The 17,454-nt window shown below is 36.7% G+C and overlaps 1 protein-coding gene across 1 annotated transcript; it reads left to right on the top strand.

Annotated features, from left to right (window-relative positions):
• The first annotated feature begins 3,483 nt into the window (after positions 1-3,483).
• On the top strand, positions 3,484-16,327 carry LOC117337697 (interferon-induced protein 44-like). The gene is made up of 7 exons (XM_033898799.1): positions 3,484-3,567; positions 5,454-5,994; positions 11,592-11,644; positions 12,040-12,237; positions 12,992-13,138; positions 15,251-15,422; positions 16,001-16,327. The coding sequence occupies exons 2-7, from the start codon at positions 5,463-5,465 to the stop codon at positions 16,309-16,311; spliced, it is 1,413 nt and encodes a 470-aa protein (XP_033754690.1). The 5' UTR covers positions 3,484-3,567; positions 5,454-5,462; the 3' UTR covers positions 16,312-16,327.
• The last annotated feature ends 1,127 nt before the right edge of the window (positions 16,328-17,454 follow it).

Below are 17,454 nucleotides of genomic sequence, written 5' to 3'. Positions count from 1 at the left end.
CACTTGAGTCAAATATGTTCAAATCCTGAACCTGAAATAACTTAGAAGCCCAGAATCATGATATTGTCCCAGTAGCATGCTTGGATGAAAGACTTAGACTATCGAAGTTTTTAAACTAGAATGACCTTGACCTACTTTCAAGGTCACATAGGTCAAATGAACCTCAATATCTTTCGGCAACTACTTTTAAATAACCAGGAGGCTCATCGGCATAATACCAGTATTACCCCATACAATGCAGGAGCAGAGGTAAGTTTCCAAATACTGTCCTGTTTGGAGCACGTGTACAGCCATACCTGTACCATATAGCAATGGTTATGATCAGTACCCATATCCGAGGGACCAGCTTCGCCCAACATATCCAAGGGACCAGCTGCGCCCAACATATCCGAGGGACCAGCTGCGCCCAACATATCCAAGGGACCAGCTGCGCCCAACATATCCGAAAGGCATGTCTATTGCCTCGCTCAAAGTTTTTAAACCGCGTTTTTTCAGAAGCTGGAACATCGGCAAAATTATTTTGGTTGATGAAATGCCATCATGTTCCATTCCCAGCGTATACATTTTTCTTTACATGTACTTTGATACAAAGGAAAATAACTTTCGCTCGTGGAATGTGTATTAAGAAAAATAACCAATGTAACTTCATAATGATATATTTAATTTTGTAATATAAGTATGTAAGTAAATTTATCGCCATGCTGGGATTCGAACCAAAACAGACACCTACCCTTGGTAAAAAATCCCGCTCGCTAACAATTCGACTACTGCACATTATTACTGAATTTTTATTTCACCGACAATGCGGTAAGTCGGATATTAACTTCAGTGTCGCTATGCATAGGTATACTTAGTGTACGACCAGAATGACCTGTCGTGTTGAACTTTTAATAGCATATTGATTACAGACGAGTCTATAGTCATTGAGGGGAAATAGGTGCTTTGTATATAGATAATGTAACAGACGAGTCTATAGTCATTGAGGGGAAATAGGTGCTTTGTATATAGATAATGTAACAAACCTTATCAGCTGCATCATTTGTATTTATATACTAGTCTAGATTAAGCGACAAAACTGTTAAAATGTGAACAATTGATCACATTGTTATTTTAATATGTGTAAACCATGCATCAAAAATAAATTCTACAATCCCTGTGTTGTCAATATAAAATTGTAACAAAAACGAAAGGTCAAAAACAGCACCCTGCTGGACACAGAAGTATTCCTAATCAATATGTTTTGTTAGCACACTTGTGCACAAATGGAACTACCCACTTTGAATATTTCACGAAAAGTTCAACGCGACATGTCATTCTGGTTTGACTTATACCAAACCGCGAAGCACGTGCAAGAGTCCTGGTTAGTATATAGCGATATATTAACGTCACTGAAATCGATATCCATTACGTACGTATATAGTATACCGAGTGCTTTGGAGTCGCGCATGCGTACTTCACAGGTAAGACACATGTGAATGGTAGCAGAATGTGAGGTCGTCATACATGTGCACTAAAGTCGATTCAAGTGCGAAATAGTCTATCCCACTGGATGGGTATAGTGTATAGCGAAACTTATATTTCTAATGGAAACCAGTATGTTAATATGGCGCCTGTCAAAATTAAAGTACGTCGCCGTGTAAAACCTCTAATATTAATATTGTTGGAGTAGATATTGTATGTACACGAATTTTAGGTTTAGGTTTAGGGTTGAGTCGATCCCTTCCTACAAGTTGCTTATCTCTTATAAATGGGTAAGATATGTGGATTACATGTAGGTGAATTTCAGTAAAATAATTTTGGATCCAAGAAGATGATTGCAAGTTACATTAAACAGTACAATAAAATTGATTTGAAGACTAATTAAATAACATTGTATTGTGCAATTTGATTTGAAAACTTTCAAAAAACTAAAAATAAGTCCATAAAGACTGCAGCCACGTGCAAGTTATTATCATGTACAGTATTTCAATTTTCAACAATTCTATGCAAGGTTGTTCAACATCTATATGATGCTCTAAAACCCATTATAAAGGGGTCAATTTCTGAAAGTTATTACTATAAGCTGATCGCTCAATAATCTTTTATCATTAAAAACAAAGTTCGAAGAACATTAATTGGACGATGTTTTTTTCTTCATTTTATCGGTCTTTGCTTTATAAATTGTAACCTGTGGTGCTCTCTTAAGCTTGGTAAAAAAAAACTTTTATTCTAGATAGTATTTGCTAGGGTACATGAGCTTTGTCAGTACTGTGGTGCAGCTTTGACGATTTTAACGGGTGTACAATTTTAACCTTTCGCATTTGTATCGTGTCTTTGATCTAATTAAATAAACAGGTTGTAACGTGTATTTGCAGTAACATGTTCAAACTCATATTTTTTTGGTGATACTCGCATCGAAATTATTCATTTTATTGTAGACAGTGTTTGAATTATATTCATGTATATCATTCGATTTTGGTGGAATTTGGTGACAAGAAAGCTTAAATGGTGGGTCAAAAATTATTAAACCTTGGTCCATCAACAACACATACAGATACCAAATACAAGGTTATTGGCTTTATTTTTAATTTGGACGAGCAAAATTGATGGGAATATGCACCTAGCCAATGTATAATTAGACAGTCTTAATATAGCGCATCGGGGACTTGGAACAAATGGTCATTGGATCCTAGGTTTTATAAAATATTGGGTAAATACACAAGTATGCTAGGTTTGTACTGATTTCTGCTGGGATTGGAATTTCATTGTTTCGTTTGGCTTACTTCCTGTCTATAATGTACCGTGGCTATTTCATACTGTTCGGTCTGATGACAATATCGGGGCCACGTGAATGTTTGTAAATCGAGTTAGCTAGATCTATAAATAATTTTAAATATGATATGTTGATTTTTTTACACAGGCGGCTGTTTCTTGTAAGCATTAAAAGAAAACAAAATGTCTCTAATACAACAATATAAACCTGAAGCAGACGATTGTGGTTTAAATGGTAAAGATCGACAATGCTGAATAAATAAATATCAATTTCGTTAGTCTTCATTTACAGACAGACATACACCAGGAACTGAAATATTCTAATAACCATATGTTTTCAACAAGATCACTGACATTATCGGATATAACATCTAGAAATGTATAAGGAAATTTAAATATTTTGTGCTATATACATAAAAAACAAACATATATGACTATATGACTAAATCCCCCCCCCCCCCCCCCCCCCCCCTTATTATGTGTTTTTTTCCGTATTTGAGATTATACATATAAATTTATTATATTTTAAGTCATTAATACTTGATCGATTAATGCCGTACAGGGTATTTGGCTAGTTGTGAGATGTGTCGGTGTCCCACATTGACAAATCAACAAACATCTAGATTGAACGGCCATAACCATGCCTGTTTAAATGTCACTTACCATATATCTCATGAACTTTTGTATGAATTACGACTGTACAGTAATAGGACTTTAAATGTTAAACTTTCTGTACTAGGAAAGAGGAAGTGAAGTCATCGAAAAAACCACAGCGAGAGGCACGCCATTTTAAAGGAGTCGTAACCGTATAGCTACGTAAGTATGTTGTTACAATTCATGAGAATATTGCTTCATCACAATATCAATCAATCATCAAGACACGTGACGTAGACTAGATAATTGCTTTCCTTTCATAATGATATTAAAATGTGTAGATATTATTTCTGGAGATATTTTTGAACTGTTGGACCAAACGGAAGATGGCGGTTTTGATTTGCTTTGCAAAAGACATAGCATATCGTAGTCTATAATTTGAATGATTTTCTTTTGTGTTCTGAAGGCCCGGCCTTATCACAGGTTAATATATATACATGTACACATATACATATACATAGACTAGTGATGTATATACTATATTGATCACAGAACACAGCTAATGTACTTTTTTAACGTACGGAATATTATTTGCTGCTAGTCTCGCTTAATATCAATCTTTATTACACAATTAACTGATTTTCTGATAATTGGAGGAAGTTTATTAAAAAGTCAGGCTACTTAGATTTTCACAGAAATTCAACTCATATCAATACACCTAAAATACAATTCTTGATTGTATATTGGGTATGTATGATATATATACAGACGAGGCGAGGATTTTTAGTTGGGTGTAATTATTAGTAAGAAAAGGACTTTGTCGCTAAGCCTTTATAGATAAAAGCTAGGCCAGGTATGACTAACCGTTTAAATATGAGATTAATTGTGTTGTAAAGTTTATATCGAAGTTCAGGTTATAATTTGAAGCACATGTGTACTGATCTCCCCTTTTCACAGAATAATGATTATCTACTTTCGCTTTCGTTTCATAGAACATTAATACAGGCTTGTTTTCGATAATACATCAACGTGTTTTCAGTAAGTATATATCGCGGCTCTCTACTTTCGTTTTCATTATCAGAAGAGTCGGAAAAACCCTGTAGGCAGAAGTGTATTAGAGTTTCAAAATTCAGTCACTTAATAACCACAAAGTCGTGACAGGTCAGGCAGCAACGTAAGTATCGCTATACCGTGACCACTTCATTGTAAACGGTGTTTGATTATGTTTTACCTCTGATGTCACCGCCTTTATATATATTAATGTTTATATTATTGTTTACAAATATGCATGTTTGGGCTAAGAACTGTAATATTACATATATAAGAGGGCGTTGTAGATATACTTGGAGCAGGTAGTTTATGGGAATGTGATTTAAAGCTCACCTGCCCGAAGAGCAAGTGGGGTTATCTCGTGGTGCGGTGTCTGTCGCCCGGCCGTCCAGCGTCAACGTTTTCCTTGAAACAGCTTCGTCGCAATAGCCATGATACACAGAGGCCTGCTATTGGTCCTATGTTATGGCTATTGAATATGTTCAAAATCTTGACCAACATTGAAGGTCATATTGAAGGTCATAGGAGTCAAATATACTAAAATCGTTAAACAACTTCTTCTCAATAACCAGGAGGCCCAAGGATTGCTATTGGGCCTGTAGCATGCTTGGGTAAAGGACTACCAAGTGTATTAAGATAAATTACCTTGACTTCATTCAAGGTCAGAGGGGTCAAATGTGCAAAACTCTTTAAACAACTTCTTCTCCAAAACCAACATGTCCCAAGACTTGATATTGGGTTTGTAGCATCATAGGGTGAAGTGTTAACAAGCTTGTTCAAATGAATGACCTTTATCTACATTGAAGGTCATAGTTGTCAAATAGACTAAAACCGTTAAACAACTTCTTTTCAATAACCAGGAGGCACAGTGATTGATATTGGGCCTGCAGCATGGTGGGGCGAAGGACTACCAAGTGTATTCAAATGAATTACTTTGACCTACAGGTACATTCACGGTCAAAGGGATCACAGAGAATATTTTTGAACGACTTCCTAAAAAAACAAGAGGCTCAGGGAGATGTTATTGGGTCTGTAATATGCTGTTGTATTATTTTTAGGTAGACATAATGGCAATAGAGCTTACACCAACTCACAAAAATCAACTATCCAAATGGATTGGTTCATCAAAAACACACAAGTTTACTTTACTGTATAAGATCAGTCGTGACGGGTGTAACGCCCAGACCTTCCACAGTTATTGTGACAACAAGGGACCAACTATCACTGTCTTTTACAACACAAATAATTCGGTGTATGGAGGATACACAGCTGTCAGTTGGAACTCGAATGGCGCCTATTACACCGATGCAAACGCATTTCTGTTTAAACTAAAATTCGATGGTGCAGAACAGCCAATGAAGTTTCCCAACAAAACCAACGGGACCAGTGCTATATATGGGGCTTCCGGATACGGACCAACCTTCGGTGGACATGATCTTAATTCTTTTACTAAGAGTATAAATAAGTCAGGAACCCATTTTCCTTTAAATGGTAACACGAATAGACTCGGTGCTACCTACGATTTTCAGGGACAGAACTACAACTCCGTGATGAACGGTCACCTACAGGTGCTGGATCTGGAAGTCTACCATGTAGAAGGTAACATAATATCACGACATACAAAACCATACTGATACACAGATATACGCTCTGAAACAAAGGTTTCTGGGGTTATTCAAACTAACCAATCTGTCGAGATAATTATCACGATGAGGCAATATGTTTTTGTGTGACAATATTTCTGTGTGACAATATCCCTGTGTGTGACAATATCTCTGTTACAATATATCTTGTGTGTGACAATATTTATACGTGTAACAATATCTCTGGAGGTGTAAAAATATATGTGTGACAATATTTCTGTGTGACAATATCCCTGTGTGTGACAATATCTCAGTGACAATATCTCTCTTTGTGACAATATCTCTCTGTGTGACAATATATATGTGTGTGTAACAATAAATCTTTGTGTGTAACAATATCTCTGGAGGTGTAACACTATCTATAGACAATATCTGTGTGTGTGACAATATCTGTGTGTGTGACAATATCTCTATGACAATATCTCTGTGTGTGACAATATCTCTGTGTGTGACAATATCTATGACAATATCTCTGTGTGTGACAATTTATCTGTGTGTGACAATTTATCTGTGTGTGACAATATCTCTGTGACAATATCTGTGTGTGTGACAATATCTCTGTGACAATATCTGTGTGTGTGACAATATATCTGTATGTGACAATATCTGTGTGTGTGACAATATCTGTGCGTGACAATATCTCTGTGTTTGACAATTTATCTGTGTGTGACAATATCTCTGTGTGGCAATATATGTGTGACAATATATCTGTGTGTGACAATATCTCTGTGTGGCAATATCTCTCTGTGTGACAATATATCTGTGTGCGACAATATATCTGTGTGTGACAATTTCTCTGCGTGTGACAATATCTCTGTGTGACCATATCTCTGTGTGTGACAATATCTCTGTGTGTGAAATCTCTGACAATATATCTGTGTGTGACAATATCTCTTTGTGTGCCAATATCTGTGTGACAATATTTCTGTATGACAATATCTCTGTGTATGACATTATCTCTTTGTGTGACAATATCTCTTTGTGTGACAATATTTCTGTGTGACAATATCCCTGTGTGTGGCAATATCTCTGTGTGTGACAATATCTCTGTGTGTGACAATATCTCTGTGTGTGACAATATCTCTGTGTTTGTGGCAATGTATCTGTTTGTGGCAATATATCTGTGTGTGACAATACCTCTGTGTGTGACAATATCTCTGTGTGACAATATTTCTGACAATACATCTGTGTGTGTGACAATATATGTGTGTGTGACAATATCTCTGTGACAATATCTGTGTGTGTGACAATATATCTGTGTGTGACAATATCTGTGTGCGTGACAATATCTCTGTGTGTAAAAATTTATCTGTGTGTGACAATATCTCTGACAATATCTCTCTGTGTGGCAATATATGTGACAATATATCTGTGTGTGACAATATCTCTGTGTGTGGCAATATCTCTCTGTGTGACAATATCTCTGTGTGTGACAATATCTCTGTATATGACAATATCTTTGTGTGCGACAATATATCTGTGTGTGACAATATCTCTGCGTGTGACAATATCTCTGTGACCATATCTCTGTGTGTGACAATATCTCTGTGTGACATCTCTGTGACAATATATCCGTATGTGACAATATCTCTTTGTGTGCCAATATCTGTGTGACAATATTTCTGTATGACAATATCTTTGTGTATGACATTATCTCTTTGTGTGACAATATCTCTTTGTGTGACAATATTTCTGTGTGATAATTACCCTGTGTGTGGTAATATCTGTGTGTGTGACAATATCTGTGTTTGTGACAATATCTGTGTGCGACAATATTTCTGTGACAATATCTCTGTGTGACATATCTGTGTGACAATATCTCTATGACAATATCTCTGTGTGTGACAATTTATCTGTGTGTGACAATATCTGTGTGTGTGACAATATCTCTGTGTGTGACAATATCTCTGTGTGCGACAATATCTCTTGTGTGTGACAATATCTCTTACAATACATCTGTGTGTGTGACAATATCTGTGTGTGTGACAATATCTCTGAGTGACAATATCTCTGTGTGATACAATATCTCTGTGTGTGACAATATCTGTGTGTGTGACAATCTCTGTGTGTGACAATTGATCTGTGTGTGACAATATCTCTGTGAAAATATCTCTCTGTGTGGCAATATATCTGTGTGACAATATATCTGTGTGTGACAATATCTCTCTGTGACAATATCTGTGTGTGACATATCTGTGATAATATATCTGTGTATGACAATATCTCTTTGTGTGAGAATACCTGTGTGACGATATTTCTGTGTGACAATATCCCTGTGTGTGACATTATCTCTGTGACAATATCTCTGTGTGTGACATTATCTCTGTGACAATATATCTGTGTGTGGCAATATCTCTTTGTGTGACAATACCTGTGTGACAATATCTGTGTGTGTGACTATCTCTGTGTGTGACAATATGTCTGTGACAATATCTCTGTGACAATATGTCTCTGTGTGGCAATATATCTGTGTGACAATATATCTGTGTGTGACAATATCTCTGTTTGTGACAATATCTCTCTGTGTGACAATGTCTCTGTGTGTGACAATATCTGTGTATGACAATATCTCTGTGTGCGACAATATCTCTGTGTGTGAAAATATCTCTGTGTGTGACAATATTTCTGTTTGTGACATCTCTGTGACAATAAATCTGTGTGTGGCAATATCGCTTTGTGTGACAATATCTGTGTGACAATATTTATGTATGACAATATCTGTGTGTGTGACATTATCTCTGTGACAATATATCTGTGTTTGACAATATCTCTTTGTGTGACAATATCTGTGTGACAATATTTCTGTGTGACAATATCCCCGTGTGTGGCAATATCTGTGTGTGTGACAATATTTGTGTGTGTGACAATATCTCTTTTTGTGACAATATGTCTGTGACAATATCTCTGTGACAGTATCTCTGTGTGTGACAATATATCTGTGTGTGACAATATCTCTGTGTGTGACAATATCTCTGTGTGTGGCAATATATCTGTGTGTGGCAATATATCTGTGTGTGACAATATCTCTGTGTGTGACAATATATCTGTGTGTGACAATATCTTTGTGTGTGACATTATCTCTATGACAATATATATGTATGTGAAAATATATGTGACAATATCTCTTTATGTGACAATATATGTGTGACAATATATCTTTGTGTGACAATATATCTTTGTGTGACAATATCTCTGTGTGTTTGACAATGTCTCTGTTACAATATTTCTGTGTGTGACAATATCTGTGTGTGTGCCAATATCTCTGTGTGTGACAATATATCTGTGTGTGACAATATCTCTGATAATATATCTTTGTGTGACAATATCTATGTGTGACATATCAATGTGTTACAATACATGTGTGCCAATATCTGTGTGTGTGTGACAATATCTCTGTGTGTGACAATATATCTATGTGTGACAATATTTCTATGACAATATCTCTGTGTGTGACAATATACAAAATGTATCTGTGTGTGACAATATACAAAATGTATCTGTGTGTGACAATATCTCTGTGTGTGACAATATCTCTGTGTGTGACAATATACAAAATGTATCTGTGTGTGACCTTATCTCTGTGTGTGACAATATCTCTGTGTGTGACAATATACAAAATGTATCTGTGTGTGACAATATCTCTGTGTGTGACAATATCTCTGTGTGTGACAATATCTCTGTGTGTGACAATATCTTTGTGGGTGAAACGATTTCCTTTTGTGACAGTATTTCTCTGTGTGACAATAATTCTGTGTGACAATATGTCTGTTTGTGACAATATATCTGTGTGTGACAATATCTCTGTGTGTGACAATATCTCTCTGTGTGACAATATCTCTGTGTGTGACAATATCTCTGTGTGCGACAATATCTCTGTGTGTGAAAATATCTCTGTGTTTGACAATATCTCTGTGTGTGACATCTCTGTGACAATATATCTGTGTCTGGCAATATCTCTTTGTGTGACAATATCTGTGTGACAATATTTCTGTATGACAATATCTCTGTGTGTGACATTATCTCTGTGACAATATATCTGTTTGTGACAATATCTCTTTGTGTGACAATATCTGTGTGACAATATTTCTGTGCGACAATATCCCTGTGTGTGGCAATATCTGTGTGTGTGACAATATCTGTGTGTGTGACAATATCTCTTTTTGTGACAATATGTCTGTGACAATATCTCTGTGATAGTATCTCTGTGTGTGACAATATATCTGTGTGTGACAATATCTCTGTGTGTGACAATATCTCTGTGTGTGGCAATATATCTGTGTGTGACAATATATCTGTGTGTGACAATATCTGTGTGTGACAATATATATGTGTGTGACAATATCTTTGTGTGTGACATTATCTCTGTGACAATATATCTGTGTGTGACAATATCTCTTTGTGTGACAATATATCTTTGTGTGACAATATCTGTGTGTTTGACAATGTCTCCGTGACAATATTTGTGTGTGACAATATCTCTTTGTGTGACAATATCTGTTTGACAATATTTCTGTATGACAATATCTGTGTGTGTGACAATATCTCTGTGTGTGACAATATATCTGTGTGTGACAATATCTCTGTGTGTGGCAATATATCTGTGTGTGGCAATATATCTGTGTGTGACAATATCTGTGTGTGACAATATATATGTGTGTGACAATATCTTTGTGTGTGACATTATCTCTGTGACAATATATCTGTGTGTGACAATATCTCTTTGTGTGACAATATATCTTTGTGTGACAATATCTGTGTGTTTGACAATGTCTCCGTGACAATATTTCTGTGTGTGACAATATCTCTTTGTGTGACAATATCTGTGTGACAATATTTCTGTATGACAATATCTGTGTGTGTGACAATATATCTGTGTGTGACAATATCTCTGATAATATATCTTTGTGTGACAATATCTATGTGTGACATATCAATGTGTTACAATACATGTGTGCCAATATCTGTGTGTGTGTGACAATATCTCTGTGTGTGACAATATATCTATGTGTGACAATATTTCTATGACAATATCTCTGTGTGTGACAATATACAAAATGTATCTGTGTGTGACAATATCTCTGTGTGTGACAATATCTTTGTGGGTGAAACGATTTCCTTTTGTAACAATATTTCTTTGTTTGACAATATGTCTCCGTCTTTGTATATGACATGTCTTTGTGTGACCTTATCTCTTTGTGTCATAATGAGTCTGTGTTTCATGTCCCTGTATGATAAAATGTTGCAAAACATATTTTTGTCTGACAATATCTGTTTGCATGGCAATTGTATTATTTATTATTTAACAGTTCATCTCAGTTTGACAATGTAGGTAAATAATATGTCCCTGTACCAACATGTTGTTTGTATTTGCGCGGCTCTCATTAGATAATCACAGCTTTTTTAACCGACAAAAAGCATAACATCATTTATAGGTTGAAAGCTTTGTAAAACAGCTTACAATTGATAAACGAAATGGGTTAGCTTTGTTTCGTGAATGTCAACGACATAATCTGTTGATTAATAAAATACTTTTTTCTTCTTCATTGTTTTCAGAGCAGCAGCTGCTTCAAAAGCCATGGATTCAAAATGTCGACTGGAGTAGTCAGGTTAGACATAACCCTTTAGGCCCTTAGCATCACTGACGAGTTCCTGACAAACGAAACAGTTTAATCCAATTTTGGCTCTTAAGTATCTGACTCTCAATTTGTATTGAAAAGTGTTAATATTTTGTGTGTCTTCTGTATAATATTTTGCATTGTAAAGATACGGTTCGTATGTAAAACATTGTAGTACATCAACATTATCAAAAGATTTATGTATTTAGAATACCTTAAATCGTATTTCTTAAGACAAGTTGTATATTGGTTGAAATTAATTAAGATGCAATATAAGCCGAATTGTCAATTGAAGGCAACATAAATAAGAATCTCATTTCAACTTGATCAACTTACGTGATATGTAGTAGAAACAGATTCACCATCTGTTGTCACTTTGTCCTCAGCTTGAGGAGGAGATCAAGGACAAAGTGGCCACATACAAACCTTTACCTGGACTGGACCTTCAGCAGGCGAGGATTTTATTGGTCGGACAGGTCGGGGCTGGGAAGTCGAGCTTCTTCAACACCATCAACTCCATCTTCCGGGGACATATCAGTGGGCAAGCTAACACTGGAAGTGCGGAACATAGTCTTACAACAGCTGTGAGTATCATTAGCCTTAATCCTTGGAAACCAAATTACGTTATAGCATTTTATATCATGAATATAGCTTGATATCGTCCAATGCTATGTTGTTCAATTTGCTATCACTCGTGGCTACACTTTATATTTCATCTGATCATCGTTCGTTGCATACATATCCTCGTTAACTGTCCTCGTTACCACTGCTTCTCAAGAATTGTATTTGCTGGATGAGTCAACCTTTCATTTGCGGGTTGACTTTGGTGCCCTGCGTAACTGCGGTGAATATATTTAGCCAATTCACAACATTTGTGTTGATGTTGTATCTACAAAGGTAGACTAATAGATAAGAAGACAGTCTTTTAAATACTACATTTAATGATTTCATACCAAGGAAGTCAAGATACATTTTGGAATCTGCTAATTTTAAATCCAGATATGAGTTTATGACGAACAAAAGTTTTATTACTTATGTACTATCCTGAGAAAAGTTATAAACTTGGTCAGGTAAATCTCATTATCGCCCCCTTCGGCTGTCAAGCTATGGCTATCACTGGGTTGCATAGTGCTAACACACTTGTCGTTTGCCTAGGCGGCAGGGGTGCAATTCCCCGACCAGATGTGGTTTTCTCCAGTTCTCTCTCACAGTAGTTCCACTTGCGCGCTTCCGACCGAGCCATCAGGATTGATTAATTTGAAATAGTATTACTTATGTAATAATGTTTTAATGGAATATTACATGTCGAATTTTCTATAATGTTTTCCTCCCATTTAGTACCGGATGTATCAAGTCAGAGATGGATATGCTGGTAAACCCTTCAACTTCCGGTTGTGCGACACGCGTGGTCTCGAAGAGGATCAAGGTATTGATGACCACGATGTTGATTATCTACTTGATGGTCACGTGCCAGACAGGTACAAGGTGAGTGAATATGTACACATATCTACAAATGTTGATATGTACCAAGATAGAAATATGGATAATCTAAAATGCTCACCGTTCTTTCAGTTATTAGTCCCCTGCCGTTTGAAAAACGGGGGGACTTTAGGTTTCCCATCCGTCCGTCCGTCCGTCTGTCTGTCTGTCACGCAACAGTTGTCCGGACAACTCCTCCTAAAGTACTACTCTGATTTTAACAAAACTTGGTATACATGATCAGTATAACATGTAGTTGTGCATCACACATTTTTTTTCTCGAAAATATATTTTTCAAAATGGCCGCCGGCTTCTCATTGGTTGAGGATTGTCCGAACAACTCCTCCTAAAGTACTACTCCGATTTTAACAAAACTTGGTATACATGATCAGTATAACATGTAGTTGTGCATCCCACATTTTTTTTTTCTCGAAACTCTATTTTTCAAAATGGCCGCCGGCTTCTCATTGGTTGAGGCTTGTCCGGACAACTCCTCCTAAAGTACTACTCCGATTTTAACAAAACTTGGTATACATGATCAGTATAACATGTAGTTGTGCATCCCACATTTTTTTTCTCTCGAAAATCCATTTTTTAAAACGGCCGCCGGCTTCTCATTGGTTGAGGCTTGTCCGGACAACTCCTCCTAAAGTGCTACTCCGATTTTAACGAAAATTGGTATACATGATCAGTATAACATGTAGTTGTGCATCACACATTTTTTTTCTCGAAAATATATTTTTCAAAATGGCCGCCGGCTTCTCATTGGTTGAGGATTGTCCGAACAACTCCTCCTCAAGTACTACTCTGATTTTAACAAAACTTGGTATACATGATCAGTATAACATGTAGTTGTGCATCACACATTTTTTTTCTCGAAAATATATTTTTCAAAATGGCCGCCGGCTTCTCATTGGTTGAGGATTGTCCGAACAACTCCTCCTAAAGTACTACTCCGATTTTAACAAAACTTGGTATACATGATCAGTATAACATGTAGTTGTGCATCCCACATTTTTTTTCTCGAAACTCTATTTTTCAAAATGGCCGCCGGCTTCTCATTGGTTGAGGCTTGTCCGGACAACTCCTCCTAAAGTACTACTCCGATTTTAACAAAACTTGGTATACATGATCAGTATAACATGTAGTTGTGCATCCCACATTTTTTTTTCTCGAACATCCTTTTTTTTAGAACGGCCGCCGGCTTCTCATTGGTTGAGGCTTGTCCGGATAACTCCTCCTAAAGTGCTACTCCGATTTTAACGAAACTTGGTATACATGATCAGTATAACATGTAGTTGTGCATCACACATTTTTTTTCTCGAAAATATATTTTTCAAAATGGCCGCCGGCTTCTCATTGGTTGAGGATTGTCCGAACAACTCCTCCTCAAGTACTACTCCGATTTTAACAAAACTTGGTATACATGATCAGTATAACATGTAGTTGTGCATCCCACATTTTTTTTCTCGAAACTCTATTTTTCAAAATTGCCGCCGGCTTCTCATTGGTTGAGGCTTGTCCGGACAACTCCTCCTAAAGTGCTACTCCGATTTGAACGAAACTTGGTATACATGATCAGTATAACATGTAGTTGTGCATCACACATTTTTTTTCTCGAAAATCCATTTTTCAAAACGGACGCCGGCTTCTCATTGGTTGAGGCTTGTCCGGACAACTCCTCCTAAAGTGCTACTCCGATTTTAACGAAACTTGGTATACATGATCAGTATAACATGTAGTTGTGCATCACACATTTTTTTTTCTCGAAAATCCATTTTTCAAAAATGAATAGGTGCACTTCTAGCTCAGGCAGGGGACTTTGTATTGCTGTTGCAATACTATCCATCCTTGTTACTCTAATGGTCAGTATATATTTCAAAGACGAAAGGAAAATTTCTTTAGAAAGTAAAAATGTAAAAATATCTGCATATCGAAAAAACAACACAAAATCACCCTGTCGGGTAACTCATTACAATCTGATAAAGCAGTGGACGCCAATAGTAAGATGTTAAAAGCTGCTTCTTAAAATCCGTTTTAAACCAGATATGTATTAAAAAACCACTATGTGTGTTTATAATCTATTTCATTGTAATGTTGTGTCCTTTGTTCTTACAGTTTAACCCGTCCGTTCCTCTATCTCCTGATGTCATTGGATTTTTAAAGCACCCTACGCTGTCAGATAAAATCCACTGTGTTGCTTTCGTCCTAGACGTTAGTACTGTAGATGTTATCCCCGAGAAGGTTTTGGAGAGGATCAAAGCCATGCAGGTGCGGATGAATCAAAGAGGTAATATTTTGTTTGACTCTTGTTCAGTTACTGTACATTATTGTAAATAACATATGTCACAAAAAGGAAGACACAGGCTTGTTGGCTATATCTTTTTAATGCATAACTGCTTTGCACAGAGTATTTTCAGAGCAATAGTCAGAACAATAGTTACTTTGCAGTTTGTATGAATTTTCATCTTTTTAACACATGGATACTGATTACTGCATGGTTATGCTAAAATATCCCTAGTTGTTCATTCATATTTGAGTTTTTCAATCGAAAGCAAGAAAAGCAATTTGTTTTTTGCAAATTAATTTAATATTGCCATACAATTTATCAAAATCACTCACGTAAGATGTAATTAACATAAAAACCAAAATGGTAAGTCATAAAGATCAATGTACTCTCTTTCTAAATATGGGTAGATAGACGTTTATTTCTGGTGAGAGGAAATTCCCACAGCAGTCTTGAGATTGTTATATTATTTGAGTATAAGTGCAATTCAGTGATCAAACTATCCATTAGTCGATGTGTATAGGTCTGCATTACGATTTCGCTGGGTAACATTTCAAAGTGTCATTCAATCTCGTTCACAGGTGTACCCCAGGTTGTGCTCTTGACAAAAATCGACAGAATATGTGAGGAAATCTCCGATGACGTCAGCAAAGTGTTTTTCAGTCCGGCAATGAAAGAGAGTGTGGACAAGGTTGCTATGGTGATGGGTCTGCCTCGGTCAAACATACTTCCTATAAAGAACTACGAGTGTGAGGTAGAGCTTGATCAGAACACCAACATACTGTCACTTCTCAGCCTCCGACGAATTCTACATTTTGTGGATGACTTCCTGTACAACAAACTGGACGAAATCGAAGTTGACCAGTTAAAAAAGGTTAAAATTGGCGATTAAACCAGAAATAACAGAACCAAATATGATGTGTTGTATTTCAGATATCTGTGAGAAAAGACAGTTATCGACATCTTCATTACTTTTATAACATACTGGCGAATTGTATAATTGCCATATGAGCATTTATTTACTCAGCTTTGCATGAGGTACTGTTGTTAACAATTTAAATCGTTCATTGTAGCATGAGTAGTATAGGCGTCTCTTTAACTATAACTTGACCTACATTCGACCCCAACTTGACCTACTTTAACCCAACACCTGCGTGACCTACATAGACCCCAACCTGACCTAGCCCCAATCTGACCTAGCCCCCGCGACCTATACTCCTGCGCAGACCCAAATCTGACCTAGCGTGACCTGCCCCAAAAATTGACCCACTTAACTGTATTTAAAGACAAGGTATTCGATCGTCCAGCATCAGTCCTCTACAAAGCAAAGAACGGAACACATCCCAGACAAGGTAAGATTCATAATGAATGTTTGTTACACAGTATGCAGATCGTTAATCTTTACAGTTTTTTACGGTCATTCATTATTATTCTTACAGATCATGAGTTCGTATAGAGAAATAACAGAAAATCGAGATGTGGAAATGACGGAAACCCCATTGAATGATAAAGAGTATGCAAAGGCGATACTTAAAGACGTCTTAGATAGCATTATCCAAGCCATGAAGAATCTTTCATTGACCGATGATTCCGTTACAGAATAGGGCGGCCGAAAACCTGAGCGAAGAGAAAGTATGTAGATTTACGTACGACTTGGGAAGTTACGGAACAGGCATGCGCAAAGTTGATTTGTCTCATAAAGGACACCAAGGAGGTTATGTTTCCTCTACAACGCTGGAAAGAGTTTACCTGTACAGTAGACCAAGTAAATGATGCCGTGATGGATTTCAAAGCAGGCAAAGAAATAACGTTCTGTGAACATATAGGTGGTAATGTACACGTTTCGGTAAATCACCCTTATCCCACAGTGGACATTCGTCATTTCTGGAGGCCCGAAGGCACCTGTGTAAAAAGCTCCTACCCATACTGGAGTGGCGCTACATTTCGACCAATATACGCGACTGAAGGAGGTCATGAAGGAGTTACCTTGTAGAATACTGGAACTGAAAGACATTGAACCGTGTTATAAATATCA

This window comes from Pecten maximus, chromosome 1 (assembly GCF_902652985.1).
Source record: "Pecten maximus chromosome 1, xPecMax1.1, whole genome shotgun sequence".
Lineage (NCBI taxonomy): Eukaryota > Metazoa > Mollusca > Bivalvia > Pectinida > Pectinidae > Pecten > Pecten maximus.
Note: the sequence above shows the minus strand (reverse complement) of the source record. Positions and strands in the feature narration are given on the sequence as shown.

Coding starts and splice junctions, on each gene's coding strand:
- LOC117337697 (XM_033898799.1), top strand. CDS start 5,463: ATGGCAATAGAGCTTACACCAACTCACAAAAATCAACTATCCAAATGG. Junction 5,995..11,591: donor GGAAGTCTACCATGTAGAAG/GTAACATAATAT, acceptor CATTGTTTTCAG/AGCAGCAGCTGCTTCAAAAG. Junction 11,645..12,039: donor ATGTCGACTGGAGTAGTCAG/GTTAGACATAAC, acceptor CTTTGTCCTCAG/CTTGAGGAGGAGATCAAGGA.